Source organism: Mobula birostris, chromosome 14 (assembly GCF_030028105.1).
Source record: "Mobula birostris isolate sMobBir1 chromosome 14, sMobBir1.hap1, whole genome shotgun sequence".
Taxonomy (NCBI): domain Eukaryota; kingdom Metazoa; phylum Chordata; class Chondrichthyes; order Myliobatiformes; family Myliobatidae; genus Mobula; species Mobula birostris.
Window position 1 is genome coordinate 23,953,250 of NC_092383.1, and position 14,976 is coordinate 23,968,225.

Below are 14,976 nucleotides of genomic sequence, written 5' to 3' on the forward strand. Positions count from 1 at the left end.
AGGTGCTTCAATTAATTGTAGTGACAATACACCTGTATCTGGAAGCTCCAACTGCTGTTGAGTGAGTATCCTGGCAAAAACTACACCATGAAGACAAAAGAACACTCCAAGCAACTCCGTGAAAAAGGTTACTGAAAAGCACAAGTTAGAAGATGAATACAAGAAAATTTCCAAATCACTGAATATCCCTTGGAGTACAGTTACAGGCAACATCCGTGGAGTGTACGAGCGGATCAAGAAAGCCATTGGGCCAACCCAGAGCAAGACAGCACCATTGAAAACCATAACAGGCGAGACCATCAATAACAAAGGCAAGCAGATAGAGAGATGGGTGGAGCATTATTCTGAACTCTTCTCCAGAGAAAACAGCATCTCGGACAGCGCTCTAGATGCCGTGGAATGCCTGCCTGTCATGGAGGAACTTGATGCATTGCTGACTGCTGAAGAGCTGAGTAAAGCCATCGACAGCTTGCCCATTGGGAAGGCACCAGGATTGGATGGCATTCCACCAGAGGCCATCAAATGTGCAAAGGGCTTCCTGCTAAACCACCTGCATGAACTACAGTGCTGGACCGAGGGAGCAGTGCCGCAAGACTTGAGAGACTGCAACATTGTCACCATATATAAGAACAAAGGGGACAGAAGCGACTGTAACAGCTACAGGGGAATCTCCTTGCTGAGCATTGTTGGGAAGGTCTTCGCCCGCATGGTCCTGAACAGACTGCAGAAAATAGCCGAAAGGGTATACCCCGAGTCTCAGTGCAGTTTCAGGTTGGAACGCTCCACAATCGACATGATCTTCTCCCTTCAACAGCTACAAGAGAAATGCAGAGAGCAAAGACAACCACTCTACGTCGCTTTCATTGACCTTATGAAGGCCTTCGACCCTGTGAGCAGAGACGGCCTGTTGAAAATCCTCGCCAGGACTGGTTGTCCCCCAAGGCTCCTCAGGATAGTTCAGTCATTCCATACAGACATGAAGGGCGTCGTTCAGTTCGACGGCTCTTCTTTGGAGGCCTTCAACATCCGCAGCGGTATGAAGCAGGGCTGTGTGCTTGCCCCCACCCTGTTTGGCATCTTCTTCGCAGTCATGCTGAAGCACACCTTTGGAACATCAACTGATGGTGTCTACCTCCACACCAGATTGGACGGGAGGCTGTTCAGTCTGTCCCGGCTGAGGGCAAAAACCAAGGTTTGTGAAGTACTCATCAGGGACATGTTGTTAGCAGACGATGCAGCACAGGCAACACACTCTGAAGAGCAACTGCAATGCCTCATGGACAGCTTCTCAAGAGCCTGCCAGGACCTTAGCTTGACCATCAGCCTGAAGAAAACCAACGTGTTGGGCCAAGGCGTTGAGCACCCCCCTGCCATTACCATCAAAAACTATGAGCTGGAGGTAGTTCACGAGTTTACATACATTGGCTCCACCATCACGGACAGCCTCTCCCTGGACCCCAAGATCAATAGACGGATTGGACGAGCAGCCTCAACATTCACCAGGTTGACAAGAGAGTCTGGGAGAACAGAAAGCTGATGACGCACACCAAAGTTGCAGTCTACAGGGCCTGCGTCCTCAGCACACTGCTTTACGGCAGCGAGACCTAGAGCCTCTACTACAGACAAGAGCGGCATCTCAACGCTTTCCACCTTCGCAGCCTGAGACGCATCTTGGACATCACGTGGACTGACCGAGTCACCAACAATGAGGTCCTGGCCCGTGCCCAAATACCCAACCTCTTCACCCTGCTCCAACAGCGCCGTCTCCATTGGCTGGGCCAGGTACACTGCATGTCAGATGGGAGGATCCCGAAAGACCTGCCGTACAGGGAACTGGCCTCCGGCAAGAGAGCACAAGGGCGGCTCCATCTTTGTTCCAAAGACGTTTGCAAGAGAGACATGAAGTCACTGAAAATGAACGTCGAGAGGTGGGAGGACAACGCAAGCGATCGCTCTCACTGGAGGCTGGAACTACACAGAGGTCTAAAAAGAAGAGAAGAGAAGCTGAGGCTTGCTGCTGAAGAAAAGCGCACTCCTCAGAAAAACAGCACCAAGACAACACTGGAGGACAGTGCCTTCAGGTGCAGTCGCTGCAGCCGAGACTGTCACTCCCATGTGGGAGACTACAGCCACAACAGACACTGCCCTAATGCAGACTGAAGCAAGACTTTCCAGGCGCAGATCCATGGTCTCACGAGACTAATGGATGCCACCACAGTTAAGGCAATCATCAAGAAATGGAAAGTATATGGCACAACTGTAAATTTGTCTAGAGTAAGCCATCTTCAAAAACTGAGTGACCATGCAAGAAAGGGACTAGTGAGGGAGGCCACCAAGAGATCTATGACAACTCTGGAGGAGTTACAAGCTTCAGTGTCTGAGATGGGAGAGAATGTACATACAACAACTGTTGTCTGGGTACTTCACCAATCGCAACTTTATGGGAGAGTGGCAAAGAGAAAGCCACTGTTGAAAAAAATTCAGATGAAATCTTGGCTAGGGAGTGCATGTGGGAGACTCTGAAGTCAGCTGGAAGAAGGTTCTATGGTTTGATGAAACCAAAATTGAGCTTTTTGGCCATCAAACTAAACGCTATGTTTGGCGTAACCAAAACACCACACATCATCAAAAACACACCGTACCGACCATGAAGCATGGTGGTGGCTGCGTCATGCTTTGGGGATGCTTCACTGCAGCAGGTCCTGGAAGGCTTGTGAGGGTGAAGGGTAAAGTAAATGCAGAAAAAAAAACAGGGAAATCCTGGAGGAAAACCTAAGGTAGTCTGCAAGAGAATTGCAACTTGGGAGAAGATTTGTTTTCCAGCAAGACAATGACCCCAAACATAAAACAAAAGCTACACAGGAATGGTTTAAAAACAACAAAGTTAATGTCCTGAAGTGGCCAAGTCAGAGTCCAGACCTCAAATCAATTGAGAATTTGTGGCTGGACTTAAAAAGAGCTGTTCACTGATTATCCCCATACAATCTGACAGAGCTTGAGCATTTTTGTAATGAAGAATGGGGAAAAATTGCAGTGTCCAGATGTGCAAAGCTGATAGAGACCTATCCACATAGAATCAAGTCTGTAATTGCTGCTAAAGGTGCATTTACTAAATATTAATGAAGGGGGTGAATACACACACATATGCATATACACAGACACACGCACTCACATATATACACATACATAGCTAAATTAAATAAGTAGTGCAAAAAAAGTGAGGCAGTATTCATGGGTTCAATGTCCATTCAGGAATCTGATGACAGAGGTGAAGAAGTTGTTTCTAAATTGTTGAGTGTGTGCCTTTAGGCTCTTGTACCTCCTCGTGATGGTAGCAATGAAAATAGGGCATGTCCTGAGTGATGGGGGTCCTCAATGATGAATGCCTCCCTTGTGAGGCATCGTTCCTTGAAGGTGTCTTGGATGCTGGGGAGGCTGGTGCCCATGATGGAGCTGACTGAGTTCACAATTTTCTGCAGCTTATTTTGATTCTGTGCAGTGTTCCTCCCCCATACCAGACAGAGATGCAGCTAGGCAGAATGCTTTCCAAGGTACATCTGTAGAAATGTGCAAGTGTCCTTGGTGACATTGAGTGTCATTCACTGGAGTACTGTGCGGACGCAACAGGAGCGTTCCCACGCAGGTCCAACAAAGAGCTTGAAAAAGCAGTAAGTTCTTCGACGAAGTTGTTGATTGGACTACTGCACAGATGCAACAGGAGCATTCCTGTGCGGGTCTGACAAAGACTTGAGGCAAAAACCACCTTCTATAAAAGAGAGGTACTACCTAGGGAAGTGGTTATCATGGGAGCAGTCGTCATCAGAGTATTCTGAAGCTGAATAGTAAAGCTTTAGCATAACAGGTATTCCGCAAAAACAGATGGAGGCAAAGCAAGAAGTTAAGTTCAATCCTTATTTCTTATTTAAATCTTGAGAGAATAAGGGTTATGTCTACATAGCCAGTGTTCTGTTCTGGGTCTCAGATGTGGGATTTCAAGGAGATTCCCAGCCTCCCTGGTGGCCACATCTGTGCTAGTTGCATCGTGATGCAGCTCCTTAGTGATCATGTTAGGTTAATGAAGCTGCAGCTCAATGACCTTTGGCTTGTTAGGGAAAGTGAAGCGGTGGATAGACAGGAGCTACAGGGAGGTAGTCACCCTCAGGCTACAGGAGACAGATAAATGGGTGACTGGCAGGAGAGGGAAAAGGGAATGTCAGATAATGGAGAGCATCCCTGTGGCCATCCCCCTCAACAATAAGTACTCAATTTTGAGTGGGGTGGGGAACAACTTACCTTGGAAAAAGCAACAGAGGCTATGCCTCTGGCACTGAGTCTGGCCCTGTGCTCAGAATAGTAGGGAATTGAACAGGATGGCAATAGTAATAGTCAGGACAGATAGGTGATTCTGTGGATGCCAGGATGATAGTTTGCTTCCCAGGTGCCAGGAGCCGTGATGTTTCTGGACATGTCCACAATATCCTGAAAAGGGTGAGCAGCCAAAAGTCATGGTAAATATTGGTACCAATGCCACAGGAAGAAAAAGGGACGAGATCCTGAAAAAAGAACATAGGGAGTTAGGAAGGAAGCTGAGAAGCAGGACCTTAAGGGTAGTAATCTCGGAATTGCTGCCTGTGCCACACAACATAGAATGAGGTTGCAGATAAACATGTGGTGAAGAATTAGAGCAGGGGGCAGGGATTCAGGTTTTTGGATAATTGAGACCTCTTCTGGTGCAGTGGTGACCTATACAAAAAGGAGGGGTTGTATTTGAATCCAAGGGGGACCAATATTCTTGCAGGCAGATTTACTAGAGCTGTTGGGGATGGTTTAAACTAGGGGTCGCCAACTCGTTGATCGCGATCCACCAGTCGATCTTTGAGACTTTCCCAGTAGATCCCGAAGATTCGTGCCTGGAAAGTTGAGGAGCTGAAATCGGGGTTGAAGGCCTAGCAATCATTTTTCACAAAACATGCTGCTCAAAATAAGGCTGCTATTGAAGCATCATTTCGTATAAGTCACCTTTTGGCTGAACACAAGAAGCCTTTTACAGATGGCGATTTATTCAAGGAAGCAATGGCCATTACCACAGAGACTGTTTTTAATGAGTTTAAAAACAAAAATGGCATCACAACCACAATACATAATATACCGCTTGGCCCTGCAACAGTGACAAGGAGGGTAGAGTCACTGTCAAAGGACGTGAATATTTTTCGCTACAGTTCGATGAATCCCTGGATGTAATGCAAACAGCTCAGCTTGTTGTATTTGCCAGAATGGCTTTCCAGGATTTTACTACAAAGGAGGACTTCCTCATTCTTTTGCAATTAAAGGAAAGAACGAGAGGTGAGGATATTTACAATGAGTTTAAAAAATACGTCCGTGAAAATGACATCCCCATTCATAAACTGGTGGTAATTACTACTGATGGGGCCAAGCAATGCGCGGTGTGTTTTATAGCACTAAAAGTCAGTGCCTACTTCAGGTTAACTTGCCTATGTGAAATTGCATTTTCACAGATGAAAATTATTAAATCTAAGTACAGGAGCTGACTTACTGACAGACATCTCACTAGGGTTGCCAACTTTCTCACTCCCAAATAACAGACAAAAGTAGCAGTCAAATCCCAGGACATTTGTGTTCACCCCAAGAAAGACTACCATGACCATGAAGCCTTGCGCAGGCACCTGTGTGCGCATGCATGATGTGCCAATTTTTTTAACCCCACGAATCGGTTTTGGCTTAATTTTCATTATTTCTACTTTATACCGTATAAGCTGTGTATTTATCATGTCATTCCTGCTTTTACTATATGTTACTGTTACTTTAGGTTTTATGTGTTATTTGGTATGATTTAGCAGGTTATTTTTTTGGGTCTGGGAACGCTCAAAATTTTTTTCCATATAAATTAATGGTAATTGCTTCTTCCGCATAAAGCATTTTGGCACAAAAGGTTTCATAGGAACGTTCTACCTTAGTGGGGGAAATATGGGACAGTTGGCAACCCTACACCTCACAGGCTGTCTCAGACTGGCTGTCTGTAGTTATGAGCCAAATTTCAGGGAACTAGCAGAAAGTACTCAGCCCCAGTCATCACACTGAGGGCAACAGTCAATTTTTATTCATTTATTTTTTGTGTTGAAATAAAATTAAATAATGAAACTGAGAATTAAAAGTGTGAAGTATTGTAATATTCTTAAAGAAAGACAGCTATGGCCTGTTTGATATGCTAGTTACAGTGTTTTCTTGTTTGAATTAATTTGAAAGTTTGACAAAAGTATTTTGTGTAATTCAAATACAATTCGCCCAAATAAAAGGCCTCAAATTGGAAGTACAATCTGAGCTGTTTTTTCTCTAAATGATTTAGTAGGTAGATCTTGCCTTTCACTGAGGTCGAGGTAGGGGATCTTGGGCTTAAAAAGGTTGGTGACCACTAATGTAAACTAATATGGCAGAGGGGTGGGAACCAGGAAGATAGAGCTGAGGTTGACCAAGCAGGTTTACAAGTAGATAATGGGTGTAACATGAATGTCAGAAAGAACAGGCCAATGATTGGGTATAAATGCAGGCAGAACAAAGAGTTAAATTGTACAACAGAGGCTAAAATCAAAAAGGCAAAGAATGCAGGACTGAAGGTGCTGTATTTAAATGTGTGTAGCATTCAGAATAAGGCAGATGAACTCGTGGCGCAGTTAGAGATTGGTCGGTATGACATTGCGGGCATCACTGATCGTGGCTGAAAGAAGGCCACAATTGGGAACTTAACAACAAACGATATGCTTTGTATCAAAAAAACAGGCAGGCAGGCATAGGTGGTGGTGTGGCTCTGTTGGTAAGAGATCGAATTACATCTTTAGAAAGAGGTGACAAAGGGTCAGAGAATGTTGAATCAATTGCAAGGGTGAAAAAAACAATATGGGAATCATATATAGGCTTCCAAATAGTCACTAATGTGTGGGGTTAGAGTGTGGCAAAGGGAGCCGGAAAAGGAATGTAATAAGGGTAATGACACAATTGTAATGGGGAACTTCAATACGCAAGGGGATTGGGAAAATCAGGTTGGTGTTGGATCGCAAGACAGGGAATTCGTTGAATGCCTACAAGATGGCTCTTTAGAGCAGCTTGTGCTTGAGCCTACTCAAGGAAAGGCCATCTTAGTTTGGGTGTTGTGTAATAACCCAGATTATATTAGGGAGCTTAACGTAAAGGAACCCTTAGAAGGCAGTAATCATAATATGATTGAATTCATACTGCAATTTGAGAGGGAGAAGTATCACTCACATGTATCAGTATTGCAATGGAATAAAGGGAATTACAGAGGCATGAGAGAGAAGCTTGCCCAGGAGGATTGGAAGCGGATACTGGTGGAGATGATGGCAGAGCAAAGATGGCTGAAGTTTCTGGGAATAATTCACAAGGTGCAGGATAGATATGTCCCATGGAGGAAGAAGTTCTCAAATGGCAGGGGTAGGCAACTATGGCTGACAAAGATAGTTAAGGACTGCATAAAGGTCAAAGAAAGGGCATATAAGGTAGCAACTGTGAGTGGGAAATTGGATGATTGGGAAGCTTTTAAAATCCAACAAAAGAAAGCTAAAAAAAGCTATAAGAAGGGAAAAGATGAAATATGAGGGCAAATTAGCCAATAATATAAAGCAGGATACCAAAAGATTTTTCAGTTATATAAAGAGTAAAAGGGTGGTGAGAGTTGAAATTGAACTACTAGAAAATGATGCTGGTGAGGTATTAATGGGGGACAAAGAAATGGCAGTTGAACTTAGTCAGTACTTTGCATCTGTCTTCACTGTGGAAGACACCAGCAGCATGCTCGAAGTTCTTGAGCATCAGGGAGCAGGAGTGAGTGGCTTTGCTATTACAAAGGAAAATGTGCTAGGCAAACTCAAAGGTCTTAAGGTGGATAAGCCACTTGGGTCAGATGGGCTACATCCCACATCACAGATGGACTACTCCCTGAGAGCAGTTGCTGTAGAGATAATGGATGCATTGGTCATAATCTTTCAAGAATCACTTGATTTTGGCATGGTCCTGGAGGACTGGAAGATTGCAAATGTCACTGCACTCTTTAAGAAGGGAGGAAGGCAAAAGAATTTATAGGCCAGTTAGCATAACCTCAATGGTTGAGAAAGTGTGGGAGTCTATTATTAAGGGTGAGGTTTCAAAGTAATTGGAGACTAATGATAAAATAAGTCAAAGTCAGCATGGTTTATGTGAAGGGAAATCTTGCCTCACAAATCTGTTAGAGTTCTTCAAAGAAGTAGCAAGCAGGGTGGACAAAGGAGAGGCAGTGGATGTCATTTACTGGGATTTTCAGAAGGCATTTGATAAGGTACCACACATGAGGCTGCTTAACAAGATAAAATCCTACGGCATTACAGAAAAGATACTGGCATGGATAGAGGTATGGCTGACAGGCAGGAGGCAGCGACTGGGAATAAAAGGGGCCTTTTCTGGTTGGCTGCCGGTGCCTGTTCATCAGGGGTCAGTATTGGGACCTCTGCATTTCACTTTGTTTGTCGATAATGGAGCTGATGGCTTTTTAGCAAAGATTGAGGATGACATGAAGGTATGTGGAGGGGTAGGTAGTGCTGAGGAAGCAATGCAATTGCAGCAGGACTTGGACAAATTGGAAGAATGGGCAAAAAAGTGGCAAGTGGAATACAGTTGGGAAATGTATAATAATGCATTTTGGTAAAAGGAACATTAGTGCGGACTATCATCTAAATGGGAAGAAGATTCAAACATCAGACGTGCAGAAGGACTAGGAGCCCTTGTGCAAGACTCACAGAAGGTAATTTTTTACCGGCTGACTCTGTGGTAAAGGCGGCAAATGCAATGTTGACATTTATTTCATGGGGAATAGAATATAAAAGCAAAGAGATAATGCTTTTATAAGACACTAGTCAGGCTGTGCTTGGAGTATTGCCAGCAGTTTAGGGCCCCATATCTAAGAAGGGATGTGTTATCATTGGAGACAGTCCACAGCAGGTTCATGAGGATTATTCTGGGAATGAGGGGGTTAACATATGTGGAATGTTTGGAAGCCATGGACCCGTACTCACTGGAATTTAGAAGAATGCGGGGATGTTTTCTATGGTGGGATATCCAGAACTAGAGGGCACAGCCTCAACATTGAGGGGTGACCTTTTAGAACAGAGGTAAGAAGGAAGTTTTTAGCCAAAGAATGATGAATCTGTGAAATGCTCTGCCACAGCATGTGGTGAAGGCCAAGTCTGTGTGTATTTATGGCGGAAGTTGATAGTTTCTTGATTGGTCAGGGCATCAAAGGATATGGCGAGAAGGCAGGTGTATGTGGTTGAGTAGGATCCGGGATCAGCCATGATGGAATGGCGGAGCAGATTTAATGGGCTGAATAGACTAATTCTGCTCCTTTCTTATGGTTTCTTATGGACATCTCAAATCCACTCCAAGTCCTAATGAAAATATAGCATACTGAGCAAGGGGATTTGAGTACATAAGTAAAGCATAAATTAAGGTAGCACACTACACAGAACCTCGGTGATTCTGATCGCAAGGTATGGTAAATATGCACCTTTGGTGAGGGAGTGGGGTTGGTAGGGGTAGGAAGATGTGGTCTGTACAGTGTAAATCGATGAATGACAATCTCATTGAAATACACAAAAATTGTTGCAGGACTTGTCAGGATACATGCAGAAATGTTGTCTCCTCCACATGAAGAATGTAGAATGAAGAATCAAAACAAGGTGTTGGCCATTCATAACTGAGTCAAAACAAAAGGGTAACATAAGGGAAGAAAACATCATGGTGAAAGCTATTTTGGAAATTGCTGCCAAACGTCAGGAAATCATTGTCACGCATTTGAGCAGAAAGCAATTAACAGAGATCCAATGGAAGTTCTAAGATTTCCTTATTCTGCTGTCCACTCCCTTCGACATGAGTAAATAATCCTCTCAAAAGTATGAAATTTTAGAAAGAAACATCTCAATGACATCATTTTGGTACTAATAATCATTCTATTATACCCTGAGCTATACAAACTGTTATAATATTCAAATCAAAATTGCTTTGCAAATTATTTACTAGTTTTGAAGAAAACTCAAGTCTAACAAAATTTAGTATCAGCTCTGCTATTGGCCATACATGGAACAGAATAGCGTGCCTTATAAATATAAATCAGGGAAACTACTTCTGGGTGAAGCAAAAAAACAGTTAGTTCTTATTATATGCAAGACTAATTAAAGTTACCAACTGCTTCGACTTTGCATGCTAAGTTCCAATTTCCTGTTATTTCACATATGTTGTCTGGTAATGGTACTTATTTTCATCAGGAGCTGGGACATTATCTGGTTGTCATCATAGCCACCAGAATTAAGCAATGATGTTATCTATTCCAACAACTTTTGCTCTCACGTCTTTACAACACATTACTCAGAGTTTTGATGCAAATTTGCCACAAGTCTGGTTTCAACATGCTTCATTTCTCATGGGTGTTATGAAATAAACAAGTCCAGCACAATGACTAATTTTCTGTACAATAGAATTCCACACATAGATTTGTCCAGAATGATTAAGAAGAGAATTTACAATATTCCAGATTATTTACAAAATGAATAGATTGAAAAGGGTCATGTATGATCTAGTCATTAATCCAACCATGTTTAAAAGAAATTCACAGTGTGCTATAAACATTTGACTAATTTTACTCAGAACAAAAGCCTGGCTGCCAATGTTTTCTTTTAATCTAAGGGGCCTCTTACATAAAACATTTTAATAACCCAGGGATTACAAACTACAAACTATTTCTTCTACCTTTCATCTTTAGCCACCAAAACATTCTCCTATCTTGTCTTACACTGCTGCCTTTTATCTTTCAAAGCATTAAGAATCATATAAGTACACATTTCTGAGACACCTTTGTATTAATGGACTTATTAATCACAGGACAATATTCACCTGCAGCTGCAGCTAGCTGACAATCTATAGATATCTTAGATCTATAGTATATACTGGCTTCAGGATTAACTTTTCTACTGATTACTTTGTGTATTAAGTCCAAAAATACTCAGAACATTGCTTTATGAATAAATGATGAATGTCTTATCTTGAAGTATCTGCTTATCATAATCAATTTGTTTTGTTTTCTTACAGAAAATCTTGATGTTCATTGTTATTACAATTGTCAAGTCAAACTAGAGTTTCTAGAAAGTATTGGGACCTAGAGGCAAAAGAAAATAAAATTTAAAAGTAATAGCAAGAATCTACTGATAGACCGGATGGAACCCGCTGCCTAAGTGCTGCTTCTGCCAGGAACATCGGGGGGGACCCGGCAGCACCACAGCAACAGTCCGGGAGCAGCATTGGAATCTGTGGTAAGATGCTGAACTTTAAATAACTTGAGAGACTGTTTCATGGAAAAGAGCACTGCTGTCACTGCATTTTGGGTTAGCACTAGCTTCACGTCACGGCGATCATCGCGTGCAGGCGCTTCTGGGAAATGGCGCGAGGTTTAAGAAGAGCTCGGGAACCTTCGGGAAGGGTCACCCGGTTTGAAAATATAACGGTCTATTAGGGAGCGAAGAGGTGCAGGTTGAAATCCGTCTACAAAGTCCGGAGAAGTAGCCAGTTTTTTCACCTAATGACTAGTGTCTTATGACTAGTGACTAATGTCTAATGTCAAATGTCTAATGGCTAATGGTTGATGGAACTAACTGAACTATCAAACTGTCACACTTGCAAAAAATAAAAGGAGGAAAAAGGAAAAGTTGTTTGGTCATTAAGTGGAATCTAGTTAAAAAACCTTCGGGTAGATGAATTCAATCTCTTTCAGGTGGGGAAGCTGCACATGTTCAAAGAAGAAAAAGAAAGCCAACTTGACAACAATTTTTTTTAAAGAATGCTACATTTTCAGATCAATACTGTCAAATGATATAGCTTTACTGAAACTAAGTACTGTAAATAGTGGAAACTTGAACTGATATATTTAGAAACTTAGGACAGTACTGCCGATTCTCTCTCTTACTTTTTCTCCTTTGTCTCTCACAAGATCATTGAGGTAATGGAATCTGATGAAATTTGAATTAGGAATGGAAAATACTCAGATTTTCCATTACTAATGTAAAGCACAAATTTTGTTTCATTTTATCAAATAAGCAGAAGAATCTGTTTGGTTGTATGACAGCAATACTCTCTTCACTCTTGCTTTTGGTGTGTTTTAATTTTCTTCCTTTTTACATTGAAGTTTGGGGTACATGTAAAAAGTGGTTTACTTTTTAAAGTAAATTCATGATTTATTTTTCATTTTTACAGCAATTCTACATGTAGTCATTCCTTTTATGTTTTTAAAATTAATCTGCATTAAGGCTATGTGGGCAGCAAAGCAAGCTCTCCATTTGGTAATTACAAATGGTCCACGCCAAGCACTTGAGTATGCTGGAAATGATCCCAAGATTTGCATCTAAGATACAGGAAGGAGAAGGCCTGCAAGGTTCCGGCATTATGGAAAACTGAAAAAGAAATTGCATAACATCACTGAGTACACAATGAGCAAGAAAATGGAGAACTAATAGATATGGCAACAGGAGGTTACATCTGGAGTTAATTTGGGGAGATAATGGTGGCAATGCTATGAATCTTTTATATACACACACACACACACACACACAATTTCTATTATTTTAAGGGCAAATAGAAATCAGCACAGCAACACAATATCACATAAGTTGTTGCATAACAGATTTTGTTTTTGCTATTGAGCCAAACCAAAAATGTTAATACCTGAATGACACTGGAAACAGAATCATTTGTGGTTTGGAATTTATTTTCTTTGATTGTCTGATTCTGCTATTAGACATATATGAACTTCTTGCTACAAACGTACAATACAGTAGCCATAAAAAATGTATTGAAATACTGGAAGCCTAACATTTAGGAAGCTTAAAATCACTAAATAATATTTAAACAATTACATTTATTTAAGTTAGCTCAATTATTAAAGAAACTTAAGCTATGTCAGAAACACTCAAAATATTCAAATTTTTAATAAGTGTTTAACAGCATAGTGGTGGTAATGATCGTGTGAAAGGAGAGTGTACAGACTTTGCTGGATGTCAAAATATTTCCATGGGCAAGGCTTGCTATCTGCAAGTAGGGCCCTAATTTCTAAATCTCCATTTAAACTCTCAGTCAACAGCAGCAAATCGACAATACTGCTTTCTGATCAGTCAACTTTCTCTTAATATACAGTATGATATTAGTTATATAAAATGCATAGACAGATTGTACCTTTGACAGAACCTTTCCATTTGCTATCACAGTGATGAGACCTGCACAACAAACCAGTGCACTGGAGCTGGAAAGTCCCGAGCTGGCTGGGATTGCGCCATCAATCATACAGTTGATTCCAGTGGAGACTGGAAGGTTGAAATGTTCCTGTCAAAAAGGAAAAAAAAAACTTAGAATGTATTTTTGTTTCTGTGCAGATAAAATCCATACATAGAAGTTTAAATTATGTGTTTCTTATATTTAATCCCAATCAGCACACAAAAATCACTGGAGGAATTCAGCAGGCCAGGTAGCATTTAATGAGGAAAATGAACTGTCAGTGTTTCAGGCTGAGAAACTTCATCAGGACAGGAAAGAACAGAGGGCAGAGACCAGAAGAAAAGGGTTGGAGAGGGGTGGACAGTGGAGCATGGAATTTTGTGAAAAGTTGGGAGGAAATAAGTGGAAGAGGCAAAGGGATGGAATCTGACAGGGCAGATGACCATGGAATAAGTGGAAGGAGGTGGCCGTAGGAATAAGGGGAATCAAATGGGGAAGTAGGTGCAAAACAGAGGGGAGAGGTTACCAGAAGTTAGAGAAATTGATGTTGACACCATCAGGCTGGAGACTACCAAAATGGGATACGAGGTGCTGTTCTTCTAATCTGTATCTAGCCTCAACTTGACAGTAGAGGAAGCCATGAACAAGCATGTCTTTTTGGGAAAGGGAAGTGGAATTAAGATGGTGAACCAACAGAAGATCCTGGCTGTAACAGTGGACAAAGGAAAGGTGCTAGACGAAGCGATCCCCAATCTGGCCAAGTGTCATTATTATAAAGGAGGTGCACTGGGAGAATCAGATACAATAACTGATAGATCTACATGAAGCGCTGCCTAACCTGACAGACTGTTTAGCATCCTAAATGATGGTGAGGGAGGAGGTGTAACATTTGACACTGTTGCAGGCTTCAATCCTCAGCACTAAATGTCATATCCAACATATTCTCTGCAACTTCTGCCATCTGAGAGAGAGATGGGCGGGACGAGTGGACAAGAGAGTATCAGAGAGAGTGATGCCTGTGGAAAGCGGAGAGGAAAGGTGAGAGGAAGATATGCCTGGTGGTGGTATACCACTGGAGATTGCAGAAGTTGCGGAGAATATGCTGGATGTGACATTTAGCACTGAGGATCAAAGCCCTGAATTTAATGGCAACAGTGAACCATCTGCACTTGGGGCACACCTATCCACGAAGTGTCAATATATCTGCTGCAGATCTCTCAGTGAGAAATTCTTTACAGAAGCCATCCTTATCTGCATACAACACTTGAACCATAATTCTAATGTGTCAGAGGTTAGTCACACACCCTGGCTAGGCAAACTTTCAAAAAGTTTTGACCATATTTTTGAATCTCGAGACAGAGCAATACTGCACAGAGACAAACATTTGCTACAGCATGCCCAGGTTGACCATCAAGTGCCTATGCTTATTAATCCCACTTATCATCACTTGGTCCATAGCCTTCTATGCCTAGGTGATTCAAATGCTTGTCTAGAGATTTCTTAAATGTAGAGTACCCACTCTAACAATGCTTTCCAAAGCCCAATTGTTTTCTAGATGAGAAAAGGTCTTCTTACCTAAATCCCTTATTCCTCTTACCTAAACCCCTTACACCCCTTACCTATGCCCTCTAGTTTTAAATACCTATCCTACGGGTAAAT

At 42.0% G+C, this 14,976-nt stretch overlaps 1 protein-coding gene across 3 annotated transcripts in view; it reads right to left on the reverse strand.

Moving 5' to 3' along the window:
* The window catches only part of galk2 (galactokinase 2), a 120,339-nt gene that overhangs the window by 53,943 nt on the left and 51,420 nt on the right, over positions 1-14,976 (reverse strand). For all 3 annotated transcript variants that reach the window (XM_072278248.1, XM_072278249.1, XM_072278247.1), the window contains one exon: positions 13,279-13,425. In XM_072278248.1, the coding sequence (XP_072134349.1) occupies positions 13,279-13,425 (147 nt within the window). The remainder of the gene's footprint in view (positions 1-13,278; positions 13,426-14,976) is intronic.